The 26,076-nt window shown below is 31.7% G+C and overlaps 1 protein-coding gene across 1 annotated transcript in view; it reads right to left on the bottom strand.

The window, feature by feature from the left end:
* Window positions 1-22,985, bottom strand: part of Tusp (WD40 superfamily protein Tusp) — a gene marked incomplete at its 5' end in the record, with an annotated part of 103,271 nt that extends 80,286 nt beyond the window's left edge. The window contains one exon of the mRNA XM_017905479.1: window positions 22,818-22,985. Within this exon, the coding sequence (XP_017760968.1) occupies window positions 22,818-22,985 (168 nt within the window). The remainder of the gene's footprint in view (window positions 1-22,817) is intronic.
* Between the last annotated feature and the right edge of the window lie 3,091 nt (window positions 22,986-26,076).

Below are 26,076 nucleotides of genomic sequence, written 5' to 3'. Positions count from 1 at the left end.
AGATTTAAAAATAAAAATATAGATCTACAATTAAGAAAAGAAAACTAGTTGCGTTGGAATTTACTTTGAAAAAGAAGCTAATAGTATTATTTGAATTGCCATATTTCTTTCGAAACCAGTTTCGTGTGGCGACTTATGTGTCAACTTAAACTTCAATTGGACATCCTGTATATTTAGAATATTAATATTGCGAATTAAAATATTGTTCAGCATCCGAGCATCTTTCCAATACCGAGCGACTCACGCATGTGCTGGTCACAATTAATCTCTAAGGACTCAGTTTTGGTCGTCAAGGACCCTGCTTTTATACTCTTCTTAACCTACGCTTCACCTCCCCGTAGGGGATCCACGCAACTTAATTTTGTTATATAGAATAACTTTTCGATTTACTTCTAGAAGATATCGATCGGTTTGCAATTTGTTTTTGTTGGCAATAGCCGATTCGCGATTTTCTTTGGTATCTTACAATATTATAGACGTATAATAGATAAATCACATTATTTTATATTAAATAATACTATTAAAAATCTATTATAGTATGTAATACATCAATTATTGATCTGTTACAGATCTATTACAGATATATCATAGATCAATTATAGATATATGCTAGATCAATTATTGATCTGTTATAAGTCTATTATAGATATATCGTAGATATATTATAGATATGGATGTAGATATAGATTTGATTGTATTATAGATACTATATAGATGTAGAGCTACATTATACATGTTACAGGTATATACTATAGCCATTCTAGATATTATATGTAGATATTACAGATATCGTATAGATATTATTATATATATATTATACATGCATCGTGGGTATATTAAAAACGTATTACGGCAATCAAGAATAAAGACTTTCCTAAGGTGACTTACTTAGAGCCAGGTATTTTCTATTTTCCATGAATAGAGATCTATTTATACGGATTTGAAGGAGTATATTTTCTTCGACTCTCGCGATTGGTTGATTGCTAAGGAAATTTAACTACAGGGAGGGTTGGTATTTTGCATTGGAGGGTGGATGGAGGCGTACCTGGCTATTATGAGATTGGAGTGGAGAAAGTGTAGGCTGCTTGTAAACTAATTGGAGTGGGCAGCTGGTTAATAAAGCCATAATACCTGTATATTTGTTGACCATATTTTTCAAAGGCGATCGATAAAAATTAAGCATCGTGTTAATTACTAATACCACTACCTCCATTGCTTTTGTACCGAATACGAATTTTTTAAATTGCAAATACCTCTTATAAAACAGAATGACAAATTATTCCACCAAATTTTTTAATATTATTACTAACTAACCTCGACGAATTTCAGCAATTTGTTTTTATTTTCAGATTTCATTTTGTCCGGAATATTGTACATTATTTCTATTTCGAACATATAAACGTCACATGAGCCGTTCACTGCACAAATCGATTAACTCCACTTTTTGAAAAATATTAAATTTAAGTGTCGAAGCACTTGGTATAGTCGTAACTTTTTATATTTATAATAACTTTCCCTGATAATTGAGATTAACACCGTTAAACGACAAAAATTTGTTGGCCACCGAATAATAAATAATTTATTTCAGAGGTCGCTTTGATTAACTCCGTACTCTAATGTAAATCGTTGCAATAATGCAACTCAAATGCACTAGCAAGCCATGAATGATAACGGTGAATTTTTTAGTGCCGTCTTATCAGAATTTAAGTAAAATTTAGTAAAATTTAAATTTATTACTTTTTTCACTTGCCAAATCGATTAACTCTTCCAGTAACATAAAAATGGTAACATTACCAACGATTACCTTTTGGCTAATTTTTCTTATAAATTTTATATACCGTTGGATGAAAGTTACATTTGTATTTATGCATTCTGCGATATTTATTTCGATTTAAATTATAAAGGGAATTTTAAAAGACAACATACATTATTTCATTGCATTTCTCCACTTTTAATCAATTTTTGCAGTGAACGACTCAAATAATGATCTAATTTCTACCAAAAACGATGAAATAAATTATGAGAAAGAGGATCGAAGAAAAATTATGAATTTAAAGGGCCATAAAGACCACGAAATTTCCAAAATTGTCAAAAACAGATTATTTAATATTCCAACTATCGCACTTGAATAATCCACGTCTCTTTATACATATATCTACCTGTAATAATTATATATAATATACTTATACCAAACTAAATATTCTGAAAGACTCACGTAATTTCCAAAATTTCCAAAAACAATAATATTCGAATCACTTCGATGCGATAATCCACACCAATCGAGCAATTCAAAATACACGTAAATATTCATTGAAACTGTTCAAACCATCAGAAACATATGGTATTAGAAACAATTTATGCATAACGTATACTCGTAATTACTATTCCGCAACACGAACTACTCGTCGTGGTACAAACGTTACGCCATTGCCGGGAACAATGCGCTCCGCACACGGTTGAAGAGGAACAAAGGAAGCGGAAAAATGCAAGAAATCACGATTCAACGATCGAACTAGCCGTGAAATTAAAGGCGAAGAGAACGTGAAAATTGCACGCCGCGGCTAATGAGCTATGGCAAAACTGGCACGTATAATCGTGGTATTGATTCGCAAAGGTTCGAACCGTAGTTGGTACGGCCTAGAACAGAAATAAACTGAAAATACGAGCTTATGCCTGTGGAGAGACCGTTTACACGTGGAACTATCCATGGAATAATATGATTCTGTTCCCCGATTGCTTTCTTCAGCCTGGTTAGTTCAAATTTGATCTTCTCCTCGTCGATCGCGGGCTCGTTTATCTAGGAATCGAGGTACCCACGTTACCCCGACCACTATTGCCCCCTTACGAATTTATGAAAATTATCGTGTGCCCTAGAATTGGCCTACAGTCGGTCACAAAAGTCTGCGTGCACCTATCGAGTGTTATACCGGGTGACTCAATCGACTAACACCTCGTTTCTTTCCTAAATTTTCTGTAAATGTTTTTTCGAAATTTCTTTATACTTTTTGAATGAAAAAATGTTGTTCGATAACAAGAGGAATATAGAATAATCGTATTTTTATTTCTTTTCTTATTTGTCAAGATACGAGCACCACATTAAACTTTTTAACTATACACGACGTGAAGATTTGATTATACTATTCGAATTTCTATTGAATACAGAAAAATTATTATTAAGGCATTCTGTGTGCTGTAATGGAAAATTTGAAAGAAATGTCATTAGCTTTAGAAATAAGCATTTCTTTCAAATTTTCCATTACAACACACATATTGCCTTTATAATAATTTTTCAAGTATAACAGAGAGCTAAATGTACTTATTTACAAGACTGTAAATTTGATAATGTGTTAATAAAAATATCGTGTAATATGCGTTTTAATTATTTTTAGACTTTGTCTATAATGTGAAATAATTATGTACATATTTATCACGCATTTTCAATTTTAAAAAATTTCTTTATTAACAGATTTAGTAAACCATGTTTGTATTCTAAACTTAATCCATCTTGCTTATTTAAAATTATCTAAATTTTACAAGCATTAACTATACATTGTACACATTTTATTGACTTACAATTAGCAGAAAATTTAAAAGAAAAATAAGAATATAAATATATATGTACCGCAATTATGACATATGAGACACACGAATTGAAGTTTATTTGCCATACACATGTATATCGTGTATGTAAAGATAATATATGTGTATGACAAACCTGTTTTATATGTCACATACGATGTGAGGCAGGCAAAGCTTAATCCTTAATTGGGGAGAACTCGATTGCCAACAGCGCACTCTGCCGGCGTCATGGAGAACTTGCGAAGATCAATTAACTCGTAACCACATTAAACAAAAAATATTGACTCGCACCTAACATGAGTATACTATCTAACAAATTATAATTCTTTCTCTCATCTGTAATATAAATTAAATGATCTTCGTAAAATTTACTTTCCTGAATACGAATCCGTAACCAAAATTGCTCTATTATTCTCAGTTTCCGAAAAATATGAGTTTCGTTAAAAAGACCCGATTTTTTGGCGCAAAAAGACAATAATTTTGGTGTCGATTACGCGTGACTACGGCCCTGACGAAGCTAGATGTGAGAACAATGGCTACGTGGCGGCAAAATCCCGCTTAATAGTTGCCGATATATATTTTACCGTCCTGAAAACATTGAACATTATCCTAATATTGTTTCCGGGTGGTTTCTTCTTCAGAAAAGCCTATAGAATGTGATACTTTGTAGCAAATTCGTGTCAGATAAAGAAGCTTTTGTAAGAATGCAACAATATGCGTACAAAGTGTGCTCGGAGGCTTATTTTTAAACTCTGATGATTAATTATGAATATTCAGAAACACAAATGATTATAATTATGAACTTTGATAAACTCGGGATACTCTAACCTAACTTTTAAGTTCTCGCTTTTTATGTAATACTTCATTTTATCCAAAAGTCGTGTGTTTTTAGAGAAACTTACATTTTTTGGAAATTGAAAATGATAGAGCAATTCCGATTACGGATTCGTTTTCAGGAAAGTAAGCTTTATAAGAATTACCTCAATGGATATTACACATTAAAATTCGTGTTAAATAGCGTTATTAGTACTTAGAACTACCAACTTCAAATTTGAATTACGAAAGTTGATTTTCTCGACAACGAAATTTCGAATCAAAAAATTTTATTCTCTTTTTAGACTCGTTTCTACATGTAGAATTACAACCCCCCACCTCCTTTCGCAGTTGTACTATCATTGCTGGGACACCCTGTGTACGTAGAATATATATATGTATATGGTAAATACATGTAGCTTTTTGATTCTTAAGTATTTATTTAGGCACAATATTATTTAAAAAATTTAAGATCAACGTTCGTAAAGACAAACATTCATAAAGTATTGAAAACTCGAGGTGACCAAATATTTTTGTCAGTGACTGTAGATCGACAAATTGCGAAGTTATAAAGTATGCATATGTACTTTTAGACATATGTGACCCCAAAGTAAAGTTTCTGGACCTCCCGAACACTGTTACAGGCACAATATTATTTTAGAAATTCGGGATCAATGTGTATCTTTTATTCACGAAATATCCAAAATTCTGGCCGTTCAAATAGTTTCGTTAGTGGCTATATATCGACAAATCACGGAGTTCCAAGATATACATATATATAGTTTTATACATCTGTGTCCCAAAAATAAAGTTTCTGAATTTCTTGAACACTATGTCAGGCACAATGTTATTTTATAAATTCGGGATCAACGTGTCTTTTATTGGCGAAATATCCAAAATTCTAATCGTTCGAATAGTTTCGTCAGCGATTGTACATCGACAAATCACGAAGTTCCAAGATATACATATGTACCTTTACACTGTGTCCGAAATCTGTACCAAAAATAAAATTTCTAAATCTCTCAAACACTATGTCAGGTCCAATGTTATTTTATAAATTCGGGATCAACGTGTCTTTTATTCGCGAAATATCCAAAATTCTGGCCGTTCAAATAGTTTCGTCAGCGACTGTACATCGACAAATCACGAAGTTCCAAGATATACATATATTCTTTTACACTGTGTTCGAAATCTGTGTCCAAAAAATAAAATTTCTAAATTATCTTGAACACTATATTAGGCCCAATGTTATTTTAGAAATTCTGGATCAACGTGTATCTTTTATGCGCGAAATATCCAAAATTCTAATCGTTCGAATAATTTCGTCAGCGATTGTACATCGACAAATCACGAAGTTCCAAGATATACATATATTCTTTTACACTGTGTTCGAAATCTGTGTCGCAAAAATAAAATTTCTAAATTTCTTGAACACTATGTTAGGCCCAATGTTATTTTAGAAATTCTGGATCAACGTGTATCTTTTATTCGCGAAATATCCAAAATTCTAATCGTTCGAATAATTTCGTCAGCGATTGTACATCGACAAATCACGAAGTTCCAAGATATACATATATTCTTTTACACTGTGTTCGAAATCTGTGTCGCAAAAATAAAATTTCTAAATTTCTTGAACACTATGTTAGGCCCAATGTTATTTTAGAAATTCTGGATCAACGTGTATCTTTTATTCGCGAAATATCCAAAATTCTAATCGTTCGAATAGTTTCGTCAGGGATTGTACATCGACAAATCACGAAGTTCCAACATATACATATGTACCTTTACACATCTGTGTCCCAAAAATAAAGTTCCCGAATTTCTTAAACGCTATGTCAGGCCCAATGTCATTTTATAAATACGGAATCAATGTGTATCTTTTATTCGCGAAATATCCAAAATTTTAGCCGTTCGAATAGTTTCGCCAGCGACTGTACATCGACAAATCACGAAGTTTCAAGATATACATATGTTCCTTTACACATCTGTGTCCCAAAAATAAAGTTCCCGAATTTCTTGAACGCTATGTCAGGCCCAATGTCATTTTATAAATACGGGATCAATGTGTATCTTTTATTCGCGAAATATCCAAAATTTTAGCCGTTCGAATAGTTTCGTCAGCGACTGTATATCGGCAGATCACGGAGTTGGATCTTAATGAGCGCCAGGCTGATGGAAACGGGTGTTCGTGGTGGGAAGCGTGGATGGATAGGGGAAGACCAAACGTCTTTGGGAAACGTGTGACCCGTCAATGGCTCAAAGGTGTCTCTGTCTGGCCGACATTAAGGCTCGATTAGGTTGACAAGACACGTTGGTTTCGGATAATTCAGCGTTAATTTCGCTGGTGGGTGGCGCGGTTTGGTTTCTTCGCTCGATTACTCGGCAACAGAAACGCGGTCTGGGCGGTGTTCTAGCGCATTGTGACTTGGCATAAAACCCACTGTGCATCGGAACTTGCACCTGCACGGAAATTAAAACGGAATTTCCATCGAGCGAATGCGGGAGGAAAGATGGTGGTTACGTAGCTCGAGACTTGGATGGAGTTTAATCCGAGTGTTAGCGATATTCTGTGTGGAATTAACATTTGTTGATGTCGTTTCCAGATCCTGATAATACTTAGTAAATAATAGTGGAACAACAATGTGTACTACTATTAGCGATAACTGTAATATCAATAATAAATTAGGAGATCACTTGAATAGTAGATTAGGAATAAGATATTGATCTAATAGCAATAGTAAAATAATAATGATTAAGTAATTTGTAGTAGAACGAGTAATTGTGTATGGTGGTTAAATATATTGAATATTTGTTAATAGTGACTATTCTTGGTTAACAATTAATTGGTAATTAATGATTAATTACTTGTGTCTCTTTAAGATGGTGGTGATATTAATGAATAGTTGAAGAATAATAGTACGTATAATAAGACATACTATTAATACGTACTAATTCTATTTACTACTTTTAATGCAATTACTATTAATAATAATTAATGCAATTACTATTAATAATAGTTAACAGTAATTACATTAAAAGTAGTAAATTAATAACTTATTGCTATTAAAGTAGTGGCAATAGTAGGATAATAGAGAAATAGTAGCAAAATCTGTAGAAGGAATAGTAGAAATTGCGACAATTTTTAATTAACAATTCATTAATAATTAATGATTCATTACTTATGGCTCTTTAAAACAGTGATGATTCTAGTGAACAATAGTAAAATAATAGCATGTATTATTTGTGGTAATAATTGCATTAGCAGTAGCAGATTAATTATTATTATTTTTATTATTATTAAAGTAGTAGTTATATTGTTTGTAGTAATAGTATAGTGACGATTTAGTATGAATAATAGAAGAATAATAGTACGTATAATAGGACGTACTATTAATACATAATAATTCCATTTACTACTTTTAATGCAATTACTATTAATAATAATAATTAATAATAATTACATTAAAAGTAGTAAATTAATAGTTTATTGCTATTATTGCTAGTAGTGGCAATAGTAGGATAATAGAGAAATAGGATCAAACTCTGTAGAAGAAATAGTAGAAATTGTGACAATCTTTAATTAACAATTAATTAATAATTAATGATTCATTACTTATGGCTCTTTAAAACAGTTCTGATTCTAGTGAACAATAGCAAAATAATAGCATGTATTATTCGTAGTAATAATTGAATTAGGAATAGTGGATTAGTAGTTTATTATTATTTGAGTAGTAGTTATATCGTTTGTAGTAATAGTATAGTAACGATTTAGTATTTTCTGGTGAATAATCATTATGTACCATGAACTAATTTTCTATTATATCGTCTGAAGTTAGTCAAATATTTATAAATTATGACTACTTTCAGTTGCCAATTAATTAAAAATTGATAATTAACTATTTGTGTTTCCTTATTATAACTTAATGAAAATATGAAGCGATGAAATTCTTTTTAAGAAATGGAAAATGGAGTTTCTGAAAATGCTTGCAATGACATTTTCTACCGGTTACTAAAGACAGGGTGATTGGTAATTGATAATGAAGGTAGGTATGTAATAGATACAATCAATTAATCGATAACCCTTGGTAGTGACATATCATGATATGCAGTTTTCATGAATAAGTACGCGGGTCATATGTATGTCACATATCTATGAAGCTGAATGAAAAGTGAAATAACTACATGCAATGAATATTTATACACTCGCGAGAGATCAACGTATTGTTACAGATATGATAATATCAGTACGAATTGTACAGATAGGAAAGTTAACCATGTACGTACAAAGCAAATACAGACACTAATATATCACGTAAGAATTAAATTATATTTTTACGGTAACATATTGTAGTTTTTTAAAATATATCTTTCTAAAGAACTCTATTTTCAATTTAAATAATTTTATCGAAATAAGTATTTTATGACATTTATCATTCTGTTGGAGTACATCTCACTTGCCTAAGTACATAAAAGAAAATGTGAAGCTCTCGGGATGAGATCTGAATATGAAAACGAAAATACATAAACTGTGCAATCTATATGTATACCTTTATATGTACTTATATTTTATATTTCACATTTATCTACGCATATAAACATTTATATGTGAATACAAAATCAATATAGCTAATATGCAAAATTGTATACGTATTTTGTTTATACGTAAACAAACGATATTTAAATACTTATTTGATTATAATTTATTTATATGGTTTATAATATGATTTATAATATAATATAAATGGTAATATTTATATGTAATATTTATATATCTATATTACACATTTATCTACGTATATAAACATTTATATGTGAATACAAAATCAATATGGCTAATATGCAAAATTTTATACGTATTTTGTTTAGATACGAATAAACGATATTTAAATACTTATTTGCTTATTTATTTGGTTTATAATACAATTTATAATATAATATAAATGGTAATATTTATATATTTATATTACAAATTTATCTACTCATATAAAAATTTAGATGTGAATACAAAATCAATATGGATAATATACAAAATTTTATGTATATTTTGTTTATACATAAATAAACGATATTTAAATACTTATTTGCTCATAATTTATTTATATGGTTTATAATATAATTTTTAATATAATATAAATGGTAATACCTATATATGATAACATATACATATATATATAACCAAATTCGATAAATACCTTGAAATATAAATATCAAGGTACAAAATTAGTACAATTTATAAGCATCTTTCTGCATCTCCAGATAAATATAAATTATTCCTGATAAATGCAAATAAATAATAAAGTTCAAAAACATGTATCTATACAAATACAGAAAATCAACTGCGAATATAAATATCAAGATACAAAATCAATACAATTATATACGTCCCTCTGCATCGCTAAATAAATATAAATTAAAACGTTGTTTGGAAAACAGCGTAAATACCAAAATTAAAAAAAATTCTTTTTTATAAAAAAATGTACGTGCCAATGGAAATACACTGGCTTGTCATTTACTCTCTGGCACTTACGTTACTTCCAGCAGAACGCTTCAGCTACTCCTGATAAACCCAATAAGCGACCAAAATCAAATATATATAACGCTACAGAAAATCTTTTAATTTAAACTTCGAATATAAACATCAAGACACAGACTCGATACAATTTGTGCGATTATTCTATATTTCGAAAAATAAATATAAATTATTCCTGATAAACCCAGGCTAACGATCGAGATGTAGAAATGTACATATACACGTAATTAAGTACTGTCCACGATCATCGAACTAGTCATGCGCAGTGACGGAGAAAATAACATTAAACGAGATACCAAGTCTCTCCAGAGTGCAGAGGAACAATGAAAGAAGCCACTTGAATCGAAAGGGCTTGAAATTGGAATACACGCTGGAGTTAGGGTTGAGAGCCACTGTCTTAAAACAGCACTGCGTGCCAGATCGATACCACGTCGGCTACCCTTAAACTCTGAAATGTGGACCGAAGTGAACGCAAAAGACACGTTCTAGTCCTTTACTGCGAGTCGTGCAAAAAAAAAAAAAAAAAAAAAAAAATGGAGAATCGAAGCTCATGTAAATATCGGCCATGTTTTGTTACGGATTCCCTCGGCGTAGACGAACCGTACTTCGACACGACTTAGGCGAATTACAACCCCTTCGATCATCGAGTAAAATAGTCACTGAGATTTAGATGCGTTATCGATAACAATATTATGACGAATTTTCAAATTTTCTTCCTTTGTATCTTATATGTTTTATTAGTAATATTTGATTAGTGATACTTTGGTGACAAATTTATCTTTGTTTTAAAATGTTATTTGTAACTTAAAATGTTAGGGAATGTAATGCATTTGTTTAAAAAATAACGATAAATTATTGGTGACTGAGATGGTATGTTGAATATTGAATGGTAGAAAATGGTGGAATGTTTAGTTTTATTTTTAGCACTAGATCTAGGGACTTGTGGTGTGTAAATGAAATACAATATAGACAAAGAGTTTATAGGAATAATAAAATATAAATAGTGAAAGATAGTATAAATAAAGAACTGTAATTGAAGCAGTATAACAGAAATAAATAAATTTATGCTATTATGGTTGTATCTCAGAAATGCTAATATTAATTTTAGCAAAATGCTGTGCATCTTTAGTAAATGCAAGGAACAAGAAAATAATATATATTTATATTATTTTAATTGTTATTATACAACTTTATTTCTTAATTGAATTTTATATTCCAATTATAATTCAGTATTAATGAAATGAGGTTAATAATTAATACTGCAATTGTAATTGAAGGGTAGGGAACGAATATTCCTAGTGATTTTTTATTGGTTACAGCTGATGCTGTTTATTTTTATTTCTGGTATTTAATTAGAATATAAATTTCATATCATGAAAAATATGATTAAATTCGTGGAACTCTCTTTATTGGAAAAGGGAAAATATTAAAAATTGTTAGCCTTAATAAAATTATTTTTCGACATTCTCGTTTTGTCTCCTTCGCTACTTAATTATGAACATAACCTATACAAGACTAAATAGATCGTAATCAAAATAATTTAATTATGAAATTGCTTCATTAAAAGTTGAAATTTAGTTCAACATGGTACAAAAATGTCTATGTTACTTTTTGGCACGCAAACAAACTTCGTTATGAATGTTTGTGTTTCCTAATTTGGTTATCACGCGTCTGGTGCGAAAACACTAGCTCAAATGCAAAGCTCCTGTGTTCAAGCTTCGGTAATAATTAATAAGAATCGAATTATTCTTAATGCAAATCCAGCTTTCCAATATAGAAAATAAATATTTATACCTTTGTACTTCTATTATTAAATCAGAGATTTAATATATCTTACTTTATTCCACGTTTATCATTTATCATATTTAGACCTTATATTATAAATTAAATAGAAATTACGAATAGAAAATGGTAGTTAGAGAAAATAAGTAAAAAATATTATTTTTCAACAATTTTATAAATAACGACAAACTTTTTATCAAATTAACAACAGTAAAGGAAAGATTATTAAATATTATATTAAATGTTTGTTTTTGAATAGACAATAGTGTCTAGTAAATAATTCATATTTCAAAAATTAATACCTAAACTAATTACTAATTTAAAATTTGCTTAATTTTAGATCTTCTCTGAAGGTTCAAATTTAACTTCTAAATTAGAATTTTTTATTTTTCATTTAATCAAAAAGATGGAAACATTTTTGGGATATTCATAGTATTAACCCCTTGCATTCGAGAGATGCCTCTATGTCGCCATTTGATAAAATTTCAAAGCTGGATATTAATTAATATATCAAATTTAAAATAATGTAACAGTGTGCGAGGTATCGAAATTGAATAATTCTAGTGTTACTTATTATACGATTTCTTATTTACTGCTGAAAAAATATCATCAGCTTTATGGAAGAAAATCTTTCAACTCGTACCCCTCTTTAGCCAAAAAATCGTCGAGCACAAAGGGTTAATATAATAATTACAATTGAACCAATTAATGAAAAATAGAAACTTCTCCAATAATATACCAAAATGTTATTAAAACTCAGTCACACTCGAAATAAGGCTTTTGCTTAAAAATTCATCTGCAAACAATCTTCCTGCTTAATAATAAGAAAATTATTCACATCAACGATCATCGGAGAAAAAAGGAAAAAGAAAATTACGCTAATGAAACACTGGCACGAACGAAATAAATGACCAATCGTAAATTCCTATGCCACTGTATTTTACACCTTTCAAAAGGCGGTACTCAAATCCACGTTTTATTGCCTCATTAGCATAGCCACTATTATCGTTAGGAAAAATCTGAGCTAAATCGATTTTCCCAAGAACGCCGACTCTCCTTGGTCGCTACACGTTTTCGAGTATCTGATGTTAAAAATTTACATGTGAAATTACTTTCCATCAATTACTTGCCCGTACATTCTGTCCAATATGTCACGGCGTGTTCTACTTTGTGCGACCATTGATCAACGATTCCTCCAGTTTAGGGCTGCCGAACGATTATGGTTGTCCAGAAGTTAGCCGGTGAACACGTAGCTGACACGCAACTCGCGAACACGCATCTCGATGCTATACACCCTGCCATAGTTTGATCTCGATTTAATTAACGGCAACATGAATTCCGAACTCTAATTCGAAGCGGCGTCGGCCAATTTTCGAACGCAAAATGTTCTCGAGAAAGCACGAGCTGATGTTGGAGGAACTTTGGCTACACCTATGAGACTGATTAGATTCTCAGATACCTATGCCAGTAAGCATATAATTGCTATGGTAAATACGTAATTATGCGATCGATCCGGGAGTTAGTCACGAGCTAAATTTAAATAGAGAGTTCTTCATCAGGGATGAGGATCATTGGGCCAGTGGTTATTTTTGGTTTATGGTTCTTCCAAGAAATTCTCGAATAATTCAATTTCAGTTAACGAGAGAATCGTAAAGTATTTTATTAATCTGGATAATGAGAATCACTGATTGCCTCGCGTGACTAGTCGAAGATGGAAGTTTAAAGATTTAGGGTACCGAAGTATGTGATAAAATAATTCCTTATAATCGGAATTTTTCATAATATTCTTTGTTAAATGCAGATCGAAAATGATTGAATGTTAAATAATTTGTGAAATACGATTTTATTTTTGATTTATCGTAAATTATACAGGCTATTTCAGTTACATACCTCATTCACTCTTAGGGGGTTGAATAAATTTAATAATTCTAAAATACAAAATATATAGTTGCTTTCACGAAATTAATATTAGTTTTTACATAGATAGAAACATAATTTATTTTGAAAGTGGTGCAAGTCCATTTTCTATTGTTTCGAGAAAATTAAATTTGTCAATTAAAAAATATATGTTAATTATATCAGGTCGAGCAATGTTTCTACTAATTTATCAATATGTAATTTGATTATATAAATTTCCTTTAGGTGAATTTAACTAAAATAATATGTATTTATGGGCTCCAAATGGACTTGCACCACTTTCAGAATTATTTAATTGTAAAAATCATTTAATTTCAATTTTGAAAAATTAAATATCACTTAAAATATATTTCGTATAAATCCAATTTTGTTTACGAATAATAAAAGGAAATAAAATAGGAGTAGTATTTTTTACTTTGAACGTTAATTATATTTATATGTTGTTAAACTTAACATAAGATATTGGTATTATTTATTTATGCCCTTCATGTGGCAGTGTTTTGAAATATTCATGATGCACAAGAGGTATATTTCGAACCAATTTACTTTTTCTCCATTACTGTTTCTTCTCATCCGTTTTTTAATTGTGTTTTGCAGATTTTTTGTTGAAACGAAATTCTCTCGACACATGCAATAAAACAAATGTAGTCACCAGTGACCAGTGACCTCGCCACGTGTCTATGGAAATGAGACTTACACCACTTTCATAATCAATGGCTACGCAATTTCTTTTATCTACCAATTTTAAACTGAACAAAGCATTGGCAATTAAATATTAAAATATTAATGAAATAATTATTAAATAATAATTAATATAAAATATTAAATATTAAAATTAAATACTAACTAGTTATAAATAAGGAGTTTAAATGATCTTTCATTTTCTTTTTAATGAACTTACACCATTTTCAAAATAAACGATCCATATTATAACCATATTATAATTAATTATAATTAGAGCGACAGAAAGGATAAGAAAGTGGAGAATTGGCTAAGAAGAGTGAAATGGAAAAAGAAAATAGTTAGGGAGGGTAGGAATTCCTAAAGTTCCTTTAGGTTAGGCAATTAAAGCATAAGATAAGCGTTAAATAAGGTCAGGATAAAGGTTAGGATTATAAATATAGTATAGTGTAGGAAAGAGAAGAGGAGTGAATGAGAGAAGTGAGTGTGTGAGGCTAAGGAACAAGTAATGTAAACCAAGTCCACTTTCCTTGGCTGCGAAGCAAAGCCAAAAATAAGAAAATAAGAAAATAAGAAAAATAAAGATCTATCTATCTATCTATCTCATTAATTATAATTAATTGCCTTTGTTATGCTTATATCACTGCAATTACTATCGCATATGTTTAATATTGGTTTGGCAAGAAAGTAAATAATATTATGCTTGTTTAGTTATTCTTTTGTCAATGTTAGAATTGTTTTCTTTTCAGATGTGGTAGTCGATAGCTTTAAGTTGCTATTTCGTGAAATTCCGTGTAATTTCGTTTATAACTGTCAGTTCACGGCCAGTCTTAACATGGAGTGCAAAAATAAGCATTTTCGACACATTTTACTTTTTTATTTTCATGAAGGCAAGAATGCGGATGAGGCTCACAAAGAGATACGAGAAGTTTATGGTGTTGATTGTTTAACAGAACGCACGTGTCAGAATTAGTTTAAAAAATTTCGTTCTGAAGATTTTTCACTGAAAGATACCCACAACGTTCTGGTCGACCTTCTGAGATTTACGCACTTGGTTAAGTTTTTCGCAGATAAGGACCAGAAATTCTATGAGCGCGGGATCATGAAGTTACCAGAAAGATGGTGAAAGGTCATCGAATAGAATGGAAGATATTTGACCGATTAAAGTTCATTTACTGTATAGAAAAAATTGAGTTTTATTTCACACTAAAAAACCAAAAGTACTTTCTTGCCAACCCAATACATTTGGTCATACACTTCAGGCCAGTAACCCTAGTACCAGTGCAAAAAGTACTCCCGCGGAGTAATTAAGAAGGAAGTAAAAATACTAACGTGAATGAGACAATTTTCTCTGCAACTATCCAGCATTCTTCCGTTTTCCGTGAACGAAGTGCGACGAAACAGACAAAATGCCACGTCCTCGCGGACCAAATACCACAATAACCTGAAAACGTTTAGCAATCCAGCTGGAACGATATTCAGCAGAGATATTAAGAATTACGATTTGAAAGGTTTCCCTCCCTAAATAGACGCGAGCAACTTAATAACCGGGACGATTCTCTTAAAGAACCGTGGAATATTCGCCTCGTTAACAGCGCGATGTTCAGTAACCGGGAAACGTCGCCAGACCAAAGCCCCGATTGTCTGCTCTCTCGAGTAGTAAATCTGCCAGCTGATTCTCCCTTTTCCTCCCATCCGTGAGCTAAGGTGTCGAAGTTTGAAACGAGAAAGGCGTGTCCGCGAGAAAGACGACGGGATAAATGAGAGGTTAGTGTGCAGGCTTAATGCCCGACGCGCGAACGTGATATCCATGCGGATCTACCGGGACACGAGCGATCGGGAGAGATTGTCCCGCAAGATGGCGCTCGAACCACATGATGGCGGCAAAATATGAAGTAATAACGCGGAAAAGAGGGAAAGGGACGCGTAGTAGCGGGGATCCGGAGGATTCGAAGTCGGGAATATTAATATTGTGCGAACGAGCCTGATGGAGGATTCGCATATGCCAGGTCGAGCTATGAATCCTTCGCGAGATATTTCACGGAGTTGCACGACATCGAGTCGGAACAGTTGCGGTTCGTTAAAACAGCCTGAGGCTTAATATCGATTTAGACCCTCGACAAAGGATCCGGCGCTGTTTGCACCCAGTTTACCCTCGATGAAAACTTACGTGAAAGTGTCTGAAATAAACCCCCTGGATACAGTCATTGCGAATTTTCGTTGTTGTCTGTACTCGTTTCAGACGTCGGCAAATCTCTTTCATGCGTGAATTTCGAAATTGGTTATTTCGATTTGAGAAAGAATTTTTGAATTTTTTGTATTCGTGCGTCTAATTTTGAAATAAATTTTAGAATTTGGAAGTAGTTAAATAAAAAAAAAAGGAAAACCGATATTTTTGAATTTGTAGTGTAGTAAAGATATTTATTTTTGAGTAGCATTCCGTATATATTACTCGAGAATATTTTTTCTAAAATTTATAGATTCCACTATCAATTTTGTTATTTTTAGTGTCAAGTTGCTAGTATTTCAAGCACGTGATATTTTAATATGAATAAAATTGATCATGAATTTTTGAAAATTTTCTGAAAACCGAAAATTTTAATATGTTCAATTTATATTACTATGTCGAAAAATCGAATAAAAGAAATTGTTTAATAAAAATTAATACGAGGATATCATAAAGCACAAACGCGTGGGAAGATGGAAAGTGGATGTAATGAAAATGTAATATATATGGATTACATAGGGTCGGACGCCAACTCTGTCTACTTCAAATAACTCCATTACTCCAAGGGATAAGAGAAATCATTACGTATCAAAGTTGTATGGTTTCTAGGAAGACATAACTTTACAGCAATAATTTCGATCTAGGTAGAGGTATAGAAAAGATTTGAAGATTAATTTTTTCTTTTTCCTATGAAATATTCAAATTCCTATGAAATGGTTCTTGCAAGCTTACATATTCAATGATAAAAATAACGAGATAGCTTATTTTTAGCAATTATATTTATAATTCATTATCTTACCAAATTTAATTACGAAAAGTGGAACTCTAAATAATAATAATAGAACAAAAATCAATTTCCAAATTTTTCATATAGCTTTACTGCCAACGAAACTATTGTCATAGAATTATTGCATGATTTCTCGTTTTAACAACACAAAATTTATAATTTCTGTAACATTTTCGTTTATTTCCTAAAATGATAGAAAATTTTAGGGAGTTTGTGTCACACCCTCTTTACCACACTTTTCTACTTACACTTATTACACATAGACTTACTTTTGAAAAATTATTTTCGAAAATTACACCGTTTCTGATTACAAATAGTCACTATCGATATAAAACATTTTTATATCTAAATTGTTGTATTAACAAACATTTATATTATGAAAAACATATACTTTTCACTTAATGATGCTATCGATTAATATAACACGTGACACTTGAATATTTTTATATTCCACTGATCGTATATGTTCCATTCGTGGTCTAATGATTCTGAATTACTGAGTTTCGATATAAAATATTTTCGAATTCTAATTCTACTAACAAATATTTTTATTATAATAATCATTTATGATAAATATTTATATAAGTGTATATATAATATCTTTCAAGGTTTAAATTGTGACATTTGGTTTAATAATAATGAATTTTAACGTCAACAATTCACGAGGCTTTTTGAAATACTTTCCATGTCCCATAAGTACTACATTCAATGTACTTTACTAAAAGGATGAAATTTAAAATGACAAATCACTTTAATAACAAACGTGGAACCACAACGAGAAGCAAAATTTATTACCTAAAATCTGTAAACAGACTACGTGACACTTCAAAACTCGCGTTAAATGGATTTCGATTCTCTTTTAAATTGTTTCTCGTTATTCGAATGATTTCTTCGCATTAACGATGGATTTATCTCTCTAAAACAACTTGTTCTCACCTAAACGAAAAATAAATGTATTTGCAGATTGCATTATCCAATATTTATCTATAATATCAATATCAAATTTACTTTTAAAACATCAATATTCCTATTTCCTTTAGAGACTAAAATTCAGTAAAACAACCGCAATATTTCTGTTTGCTCTAATTTATCAATATCGAGTTGAAAATTTTGTTAATAAATTGATCAAAATTATTGCTCAACTTTTACAAAATTTCGTTTGAATACAGGAATAAATATGTCATCGGAGATTAATTGTTTTATTGTTTCATATTCCCGTATATTTATATATTGCATTCTTGTCGTGAACCAAGTTTAAAACACTTTCATACAAAACAAATATTGCAGTAGTTCGGTACTCGGGGATAATAAGTTCCAAGACCTTCCGTGGTTACGCGAAACCACGGATAATTCCGTACAATGTTACATAGAGCGTGTGGCTACAGTGTGTATTGTACAAGTAGAGTGTAGGTGATTTCTTATGCGAATATAAAGTAAAAATGTGGGAGAAAATTTTTACATTCGAGGTTTGGTTTTTGAGAAAATCAATTTCGAAAATCCGTTGAATATATATGCACGTGTACAGTTAAGATCAGCTTTGTTAAGCAGACAGGATAAGATTCTTTATGCAAAAGTAAGTCGATAATGTAGAATAAAGGTTTTTCGTCCGAGTCCATTCAGTGGACAGGATATGATTTGTTTATGAAAAATAGGTGGGAAATATGAAATAAAATTTACTACGAATAAATGAAGCGTTTAAAAGTATTTGGTATAGTATATAACAAGAAGAAAGTTCCAGGATGGTATTAGCAAAGTTAGAAAATGATTCAACGATGTATAAGATGTCTACGGTACATTTACTGTAGATACGAGCCATGGTGGCGCTAGTGTACCGGTTGGAAAATCGACTTAGAGCTGTTACAGTAACAAGAAATAAATCAATATCGTATCGAAACTTTTTAGTTTTTGACCAATGATGCATTCGACTAAGACAAATGGAAATATACTATAAATATTGTTCATATATCATGTATCATGCATATTATAAATATTCGAATATTTTTATATATAAGTATGGATTCAAATAAGAAAGTTTCTAAATTTTGTACTAGTGGTGTATATTTTATGACTAATATCTTCGGAATATTGAAGAACATGCCAAATCTTTGAACCTAATTATATAATATGTACCATATATAATATAACCCCAAGTCCAGTTAAAAAAATAATTCATAAAACACTCGATTTTAGTCAATTTTATAATCGTTTTATTCCAAACGATATAATTTTATATGTGGTTTTATTCCAGAAAGAGAGCCAAGAATATACCAAACACTCTCCTGTGATCAAATAACACTTTATGGAGGTTAGAAACTACTATCCGTGAATCAAACATCGAACCAACTCGTATCAAAATTAACCATTCAAAGTATCGTTACCACGAACTTCTCCAGTTCGCATAAAGCACTAAAGTGCAGGAAAAATGCGACTCGGGAAAGTAATTTTCCTGCCTAATATTTCAACACGAGCGGAGATATACGGCAGATATACTTAAGTTTCCTCGCGCGCCCCGTGGCTTCGATGGAACGACTCGCGCGAACCGTATCGCTGGCGCCCTCTTCGATTTATCGACACCGGGCCAAAAAATTTCCGCACGCGTCCAAAATACCCACCAACCCCGAGTTTTATCCGTGACTCGCATTCATCCAATTTCTTTCTCGATTTAACGCGCTCGCATCGTGTAATGGGCTGCCATGGGCTGGCTTCTGGCAGATAGGGGTGTGCACGCCAGCACAATGTTCTCTGGACGTGTTCGATAGCTCCTCGTAGGCTTCGTTCCACGCTGCCACAAAATGGGTCGCCGATTGAAAATTGCCGGGTACTCGTATCACCACCGTACCTGTCAACGTGTCCTACCGATGACTTAGTATCGAGAGGTCGAGGGTGAAGCGTAAAATCAAACCCCTCCCCTCTCTGGTGGATGTGGGATAGAGATATCCTAGTAATCGGTGAATCTCACTTGTTGGATGGCCACTGTGTTGTATCATGGATGGGTATTTATTATTTATTATTTTATAAATGATCCTTCATCGTCACATTTGAATTTGTGTTTATAATTTAAAATAGTTTAGAGTATTTGTTGGTATATCATTATTATTTAAAGATAGATAATATTTTAGAGATAATGGAAATTGTATTCATATAAAATTTTTATCTATTTGTTACTATTTTGTTATTAAGTGGAAAGCAGACGAAATATTTTCTTTATTGCAATAATAAATGAAGATTTTATTAACATAGGATTGCTACCCATTTTTTATTATTTTATCTATTATTTGTTACTATTTAATATAGAGAAAATTAGTTGTTTCTTGTTAAAATGTTTAATAAACTATTAACTATTAAAAAATTACATTTCAGTTAATTGTGAGATATAATTAAATCTGGACTTGTAATATGGATATTAATATTAAATTCGAAAATTTTTATGTATTTCTGTAAGGGTAGGATGAACGGAAAGGTTCTCTGCCCTTTGTTAGCTTTATTAGAATTTCGACGATGGTATCAAAGATCTGATTATACCGATATATTTGTAGAGAACGACCTGCTTTGCTAACAATACAGAGTAAAAGTTTATGTTATATCTTATCAAGCTGTTCTTTATGATTCGCGTGGTATACAAATCAGATAACAAATGCAAATTCAAGATGTGCTGGTACTACGAAACAGAATGGAACGTGAAACGTAAAGGCTCTTAAATATCAGTTGCTCTCCTTATGCAGTATTCAAAAGGATACAGATGCTGTGGCATCGTGATACAGGCGAATTTAAGCTTCAAAGTAGTTGCTGAAAGTACACGTTGAGTACCATTATTAAAAGCTAGTATTTCCGCAGATTTCTTTCGATTAATTATTGAACTATAAGTTTAATAAATACTTTTAAATTATCTAATTTTTATAACCTTTGTATCATATCATTAATATTATAAACAAAATACGTACAAATTAAATAACAAGTATCAAATGATAATTTAAAAGTTTACGAGATTGCATATTTTAATAACAATAAAAATAAATTTATATTATTTTAATAAATCATTTTAATATTATTATAAAAAAATAAATGAAATAAAATACACGTTAACTTTCGTATTTATTCAAAAATATATTTCGTATAATATAAAAGAAATTAATTTTCGTATTATATAAAATTTATCAAAATTATTTAAAGGCAGCTACAATTCATCGTCATGACCTTTTATATTTTTAAAAAGTTAATATAATCCAACAAATATAAATCCCGCAGTCCCACCAACACAAATAGTTAGCAAAGTATCATATAGAATATAAAAACATCAATCCTAAATGCCCAAGCAATTTAAATATACTACGAAACTCAAATATACCACTGTAAATACGGACGTGAATGTTTGTGCGATGAAATAATATATTTCAGAATTATAATTACCTTGAATACGGAAACGAAAACATAAAAGGATGAAAAGTAAAGTATTAATCACGAATCAACTTTACAGCGACGTTAATAAAACCTTACAAATACCAGAAGGTAAACACGGTGTTGTACCACAGTCGTTCTATGTATATTTCATTTTGTCTAGCATTGTTTCGCTGTACGCAGAATAATCGGAATCGCGCGGCACGTTTCAGGCAAGGCATATTAAGCTACAGTTTAATTCACGCGGTCATACTCCCACACGTACAACCTCTATTCACGTATTTATCCGTATACGCATGAAACCTTTTCTTAAAGGATCAGCGAGGTGTATAGCGCGATTAAGGGCGAAATACAGGCACGCCTGTTGGCATAATAGGAGATTCATCGGTAGCACTTACACTCACGCAGCGGTTTAAACATTGTTTCCCGATTATTCTGCCTCTGTTATTCTCTGGCCCTGTATCGCTTCAATTTTCTTGCCTATCGCCAGAGCGCGCACCAGTTATGTACGGTCAAATGTTCCTTGAATATTTCACTTTACGGCTCGCGTAACTCTCATCGAGTAAGCCGTGCGCGAAGCTTCGACTTTCACTCCGCCAGAGCACGCCACGATCGAGCCGTGCAGCACTCACTCGCGTAGAACAGCCAGTGTTTTCCTGTCTCTCTTTGCGAGTGTTTGGCGGGTATAACGACGATCCGGTAATTTTGCCAACTATGTCCGGAAAAATCCCGAAGCTGAGACAGCTTCTATTACAGGGAGAATCGATCGAGAAGCGCGTGGAATTAACTACGAGGCTACTTTGAACGTACTTCGAACCAGGCTTGATTCATGGACCGAAGCACCCACGACCTTGACTCGAAAACTTTTTAAATCAACATTCTCACGAGCTGCCATCGTTTCCACGGAGATCGTGGGAATGTCGGGAATTAAAAAGGTCAACGCTATTAACCGCTCGAGCGGCTCGAAAAGAGGGAAAAGGGAAAATGAAATGACACTTTGCCGCGAGCATCGCGTCGCGTCGCGTTTACCGCGATCGCGTGGAAAAGGGACAAGTAGAGGGAAAGGAAAAATAAAGTGTACGCGAGCGAGGAGAAATAAAACTTACCTCGCTGCGGTGCCCTCGAAGGTTGTAATTTGCCCTTAGCGGAAGTTCCGTGGCTCTCGTTCGACAATGGGACGTGGTAAAAGTCACTCCCACCAGGCCGCGGGCATTACCGGTGGCCAGCCATCCTTCCTGATAGTAATTTGTACGGTCCAGCTTCCATCCCTCGTCCTGTTAAATAACAGAGGGGGCGCTGTTATCAGGTGTTTTTATCTAGCAGCTCGACGCCGCTAATTTACACGGGCTTCCATGCAATGTTAATACCATTGGTTTCACACCGTTATTATGTCAGTAATAATTAATATACCGGTCAAATCCTTTCATATTAAATATGATATTAGTATCATATTATTATTATTATATTATATTACATTATTGATATAATATCAGTATTACGTTATATACCAGTCTATTGTACTCCATTAGCGCCACTACGGCGACATTATTAATCTGCAGTGCGGTATTTGACTGTTTTGTTCGAGAAAAACCGCTTTATAGAAATATGCACAAATATTTTCTTTTTTTTTCTTTAAAGAAAATTTTTAATTTTCAGATCTTTTTCGCTGCAAACGTTTGTTGAAAGTTATCGAGCAGTCGAATTAAAAAATTTATAAGGTACAAAGGGCTAATCCTCTGCACTCTTTACATTTATAATTAGTACAATTATGAAAATTAATTTCGAACATTTATTTTATTATTATATAACAAAATATGAAATATTAAAATATTTATAAGACAGTTATGTAGGATAATTCATACACGATTCCCTTTTACGCTATAGTAAAGCAAAGTCATGGACTTTGTAATAGAAATGCTTTGAGTTTCTGTTCACCTATATTAAAAAATTCTTTGAGTACGAAAGGTTAGTAAAAGTCTGCATCGTCAAACATTTAGAAAGTGTAATTTTTTAATATTTTGGAGTTTTGAACTTTTTCCTCGATATGATTATCTCTCTCAGCTTTCGAAATATTTGCAAGGAATTTTCGTTACTGTTACTTGTATTGTGTCCACGTATGTATGTTTGCGATACAGTCATAAGCCTAGTTGGCAAATTGGACGCTCTGTTCGCCAGTTTGGGGTCTTATAACCATAAACCAAGCTATAAACGGAAGATAAGAATTAGGATTGGATTTTTTTATCCGACTGCCATAAAGCGGCCGATAAGCAATATCGATACATACGTTGTCATGGATGAAAACGTGCAAGAAGAGACTTTTTGGAAATATTTTGAAATTTATATTCCGTGATTGATATTATTTATATTATTATTATAGTATTCGCTATATTATTATAGTTATAGTATTATCAATTATAGTATTATAATATTATAGTATTCGCTCAATTTTTAAATACTAATCACTTATTCTATTATATAAAAATTCTCTTATGCTGACATTTTTATCTCTCAGTTAGCAATAATAATTGATCATAATTGAGTATAATAAAGATTCTACTGTAGAGGATTGCATTGTTCAAAATGCTGATTTTTACAAGATATTTAAAAATCATTAAATACGTCTATTTTAAATAATTATTTGCATTTCAAATAATTTCGAAGCAACAGTGTGTGAGTTACTTTTTTATGCAACTGATATCTTTACTATGTTATCGTAAGCTAGTACTGGTACAAAATACGTATGTATAATTATTCCAGGTAAACGTGATCGCTTTATCTGCCAGCTATCTTTATGAAACTTTATTGAACTTAATTCAGTCGTCAAGGTAAAACTTTAAAAATATAAAAAGATAATAAAGTTGATAAGTTAAAGAAAAATAAAATTGATATACGCAGTATCATCAGTCGTCGTCTAATTGCACTTGCGATTACTTTCGTTCACCGATTACGACGTCATGCTCGCTGCCAATTCTGCAATTCTAATTCGCCATTTTATCATTGGCTGTTTCTACCATTAACGTTAGCTCCAAAGCAAGTACAATTTCACCGATAAATTGAATATATTACCTATTCTTCGCACAATTAACGATAAGCGATGCTACGCCCAATTAAATTTGACAACCCTTTGTGATTAAATTTAATGACATGCAAATCAATTTACCAACACGCAGCGCGTAGATTCGGCTGGTGACATAATTTACTGCCTCTGTAATAATCTCTGCAACTACGCTGATGAAAAGAAAGTTTCCCATAGGTCTTAGGAAACTCAGCCCTTAGGAGTTACTGCGCAAGCGATAACGATTTCTCCTTAGTTATGTTCTCTTCGTGCTATAGACATTCTTACTCTCGCATTTGGTGATAACGACAGCTGGAATTGAAATTGTTGCATGCGACACGAATATGCTGCACCATAATCAAGTTTCTTGGGTCGGCTAATCTTAATCCTTACATGCATCGAAAGTTGACGTTTATAGTCTATAGTATCACTGAAGTGAAAATATTTAACAATTCTTATGTTAAATTACTTTTCTTATTAATTATTATTAATTTTCATTAATTTTGTTATTAATAATTATTGTATTTACAATACTTATAATTATCCTATCTGTCCACGTGTACAAACCTAACCTCACTTTTCTGTTCTTCTCTTTAACGCCTGTACTATCGCGTTTAACCTATTAGTTTTTGTATTTAACTATACAATGTCAGTCGAAGCTTCTTTTATTTACCCTTTTCCCATCAGTGAAAACCCATTTCTTTGCTTTAAGTTTCTTTTCAAATCTGCACTAGTCCTTAAGTCCTATTAATAATTATTAATTAATTATTAAACAGCCATTTTCAATACTTAAAATATTTTCTTTTCAATCATTATTATTATTATGAACTAATTTTGAGAAATATTTAATACTTGGACTATATTAATTCGCTTAAAAATAGAATTACTGTTTAACAATTTCTATAGTTCTCAATAATAATTTATAAATTCATATTTTCGTCGTTTTAGATAATATATTTATTATTATCATGAACAACTTCTGAAACATAATTGATAGTCGTGCTTTATTTATTCATTCAGGAATAGAATTACTGATTTGTTAATCAATTAATTGTAAGTATGGAAGATAATGCTTATACCTGTTGACCAACTGCATAACAAGATCATAGTTCAATGATTACTCCTGCAGTCTCATTTTTTTAAGTACATACATTTCCTTTTGATTGCCATCATTTTGTGCCATTTAATACGTTAGTAAACGAATCAACCTACACGATAGCAGTTTGGTTTTGTAATGGAAATTGCGCTAGAAATGAGGTATCATTTCGTGCATGTGTATATACGTATGTATATGATACATACACACTCGC

Source organism: Eufriesea mexicana, unplaced genomic scaffold (assembly GCF_001483705.2).
Source record: "Eufriesea mexicana isolate 0111107269 unplaced genomic scaffold, ASM148370v2 scaffold3851, whole genome shotgun sequence".
NCBI classification, from domain to species: domain Eukaryota; kingdom Metazoa; phylum Arthropoda; class Insecta; order Hymenoptera; family Apidae; genus Eufriesea; species Eufriesea mexicana.
The sequence above is the reverse complement of the archived record's forward strand: the minus strand, read 5'-3'. Positions and strand labels throughout refer to the sequence as shown.